The sequence below is a fragment of the Zeus faber genome (genome assembly GCF_960531495.2).
Source record: "Zeus faber genome assembly, chromosome: 19".
Classification (NCBI taxonomy): Eukaryota; Metazoa; Chordata; class Actinopteri; order Zeiformes; family Zeidae; genus Zeus; species Zeus faber.
Window position 1 is genome coordinate 25877648 of NC_137206.1, and position 3058 is coordinate 25880705.

Consider the following 3058-nt stretch of genomic DNA (forward strand, 5'->3'; position numbering starts at 1 on the left):
TCCCATGAGTTTTGAGGCCACCTCTTGTGTGGACCAGAACCTTCCCGATGAGAGAAGTTACGGTCAAGACTCAACATCCATCTATAATATTCAATAAAAAACAGTAATATACAGTAATATACAGAAGAGGATTAGGGCCAAATCATCTAGTTTGATTATTAAAAAAATAATAATATATATATATATATAATTTCTTATTTTTATAATGTTGTATTACTTATTTTACAATTATAATTATTTCAAAAATATATATATTTTTTTAACTATTTATCCCTGAGGGGCAATTGTTGAGGGACTTCTTAAATAAAATGTTTTCACATGGCGTTATTTTTAACTTTTTTTTCTCATGTGGTCCTCATCCTCTTATGTAGGAAATGACAAAAAAAAATAAATAAATAAAATAAAACAAAAAACAAACATAAAAAGCAAACCTGCCCATCCAGCGTAAATCTCTCCACCCACTTGCCCATGAGACAGCCCTTGATGGTTCCGTGAGCGGCGTCTACTGCACCTACTCGACTGTCACCACCAGGCTGAGCGGCCCAGACGGAGCTGCCTCAGTGTCCGGAGCTGCCGGGTGCCCCACCCTGTGGTTTCCATGACTCGGAGCTGGCAGAGTGGACCTTGACCAAGGGGTGACAGATGGGGTGATGGTGTCACCCGATCTGTCGATGGTGTGGGGCCTCTCCACCGAGCCGGGGCGTTGTTCCACGTCCGTGTCCACGTTAAACTCGGGACGGGGTGTGAGAAAGAGGTGACATCGCACCGTGTTGCATTGGTTTTGTTTCAAAAGCATTTGTATACAGTATTTGTATACAGTATATATAAATCGTAAAAATTGTTAATCGTAAAGAGTGTGAAACAAAAACAACTTCCATAACTTTCATATCATTTCATATCAGCTCCACACTCACTGTACAACTGGTCAGAGTCAAACATTCAGGACTAAATTCCCACTGGTTCATTGTGATTTGGAAGAGTTTATAAATAACAACATGCAGTTTATTAAGGATGGGATATCGTTGTCGTCGTCAGGGATTTTGGTTTTGGTATTGTGATATGGTTAAATGTTGTGTTGAAGTTTGTGTTGGTGTAAAGTAAAGTAGTTTTCCATATTTATTAGACTGGAATGAACAGTGGCTTCATGTTACTTATATTACATTAAATACATCCTGCCATCTTTGATTGTGTAGTGTTAACTGTGAGTTGTTATGCAAATTTCAAAAATATATCTATCATCCATCTATCCATCGATCTATCTATCTATCTATCTATCTGTCTGTCTGTCTGTCTGTCTGTATCTATCTATCTATCTATCTATCTATCTATCTATCTATCTATCTATCTATCTATCTATCTATCTATCTATCTATCTATCTATCTATCCATCCATCCATCTCTCCATCAATCCATCCCTCCATCCATCCATCTACCTATCAGTCTATCTGTCTGTTCATCTATCTATCTATCTATCTATCTATCTATCTATCTATCTATCTATCTATCTATCTATCTATCTATCTATCTATCTATCTATCTATCTATCCATATCCACATTACAAATGACTGTTTCTCTTGTGGGATATATAAAAGCATCAACAATCTTCCTCCTAAATATCGTCAAATGATCAATATCGATGGACTGGATATGTCAGAACATATGAAGATGTTTTATTTAGTTAATATCGCCACGCCCTAATATGAACCTGCTTATCAATTCAAAATGACATGTCACCAAACCGAGGCTAAAACTCCAGTAAAAACATAAAACAAATGAGCTTGTTCTCTCTCTCCCTCTCTCTCTCTCTCTCTCTGTCTCTCTCTGTCTCTCTCTCGCTCTCTCTCTCGGGGGGGAAGCGAGGGAGGCCGTTTGCTCCCCTCCAGGTTTCGGGGTCTCAGATCTTGTACTTCATTTTCCCCATCTCGCTGATGACACAGATGTGCTGGTAGGCGGGCAGAAGAGGGGTTGGGGTTGAGAGATGGAGAGAGAGAGAGAGAGAGAGAGAGAGAGAGAGAGAGAGAGAGAGAGACAGGGAGGGAGATTGTTTTGTGTCATTGTCTGACATGGAATACTTTTTCATGTCAAGGTTACCACACTTTGTTCAAGTAGAAACGGTGAATTTGGCTTGCCGGTCTGGAAACCCACGTGCGGTTGATTTGTGCACAGGGTCACGGGACATTTCAACACTGATATCAGAGTCAGAATCACAACCGGTTTACAAGGAATACTCGGAATTTGTTCTGGTGAGGTTTGGTGCGTTACACTTCAGAACATTACCATAAAAAAATAAAAAAGGTAACTGTCTGAAAAAATTTAGAATAAAAGTAATTATAAAATAAAATTGAATAATAAGTAAAATAAAAATAAAAAGTCACATTTATAAAACAATAATAATAATAATTATTATTATTATAATAAAAATAATAATAATGAAATACAATTTTATATATATATTTATATAATTAATATATAATTGGAACACTTGTAATATACAGAATATACAAAATATGATACTATGCAGAGGATAAATCATTCTTCTAGGAATATACAGTATATATTGATGTATTTCTTTTATAAAAAATGAAATACATCAAAATGTCCATATAATCCATCTAGGGCTCCCTCCATGCTCCATGCTCATAAAATAAAATTAGCTGATGCGATACTCCAATCCATGAAAAAATGTACCTTTATGACACTGTTGGAAATCTAATAACAAAAAGACACAATGATTTATACTTTCATTATATGAATGTAACTTGGAGCGCAGAAGGGGTCCAATTCATATTTCATAGTTCATCCACCAGATAAACATCTGATGCAGAAGAGGTCAAAACGTCAACTCTGGCAGATTAGCGACGTTGGAACTGCACATTCCAATGGTCGTCCTCATTCCAGAGAGTAAGGAAAACCAAAAAGAAGCATGGCGATGTATGTGGAAACACACACAGACACACACACACACACGCACGCATGCACGCACACACACACACACACACACACTCACACACACACACACACACACACACACACACACACACACACAGATTAGAAGGT

At 37.3% G+C, this 3058-nt stretch overlaps 1 protein-coding gene across 1 annotated transcript in view; it reads right to left on the minus strand.

Moving 5' to 3' along the window:
* Positions 1 to 1653: 1653 nt before the first annotated feature.
* The window catches only part of LOC307244884 (phosphoribosyltransferase domain-containing protein 1-like), a 10836-nt gene continuing 9431 nt past the window's right edge, over positions 1654 to 3058 (minus strand). Inside the window, exon 9 of the mRNA XM_080020257.1 lies at positions 1654 to 1943. Within this exon, the coding sequence (XP_079876383.1) occupies positions 1896 to 1943 (48 nt within the window). The 3' untranslated portion in view covers positions 1654 to 1895. The remainder of the gene's footprint in view (positions 1944 to 3058) is intronic.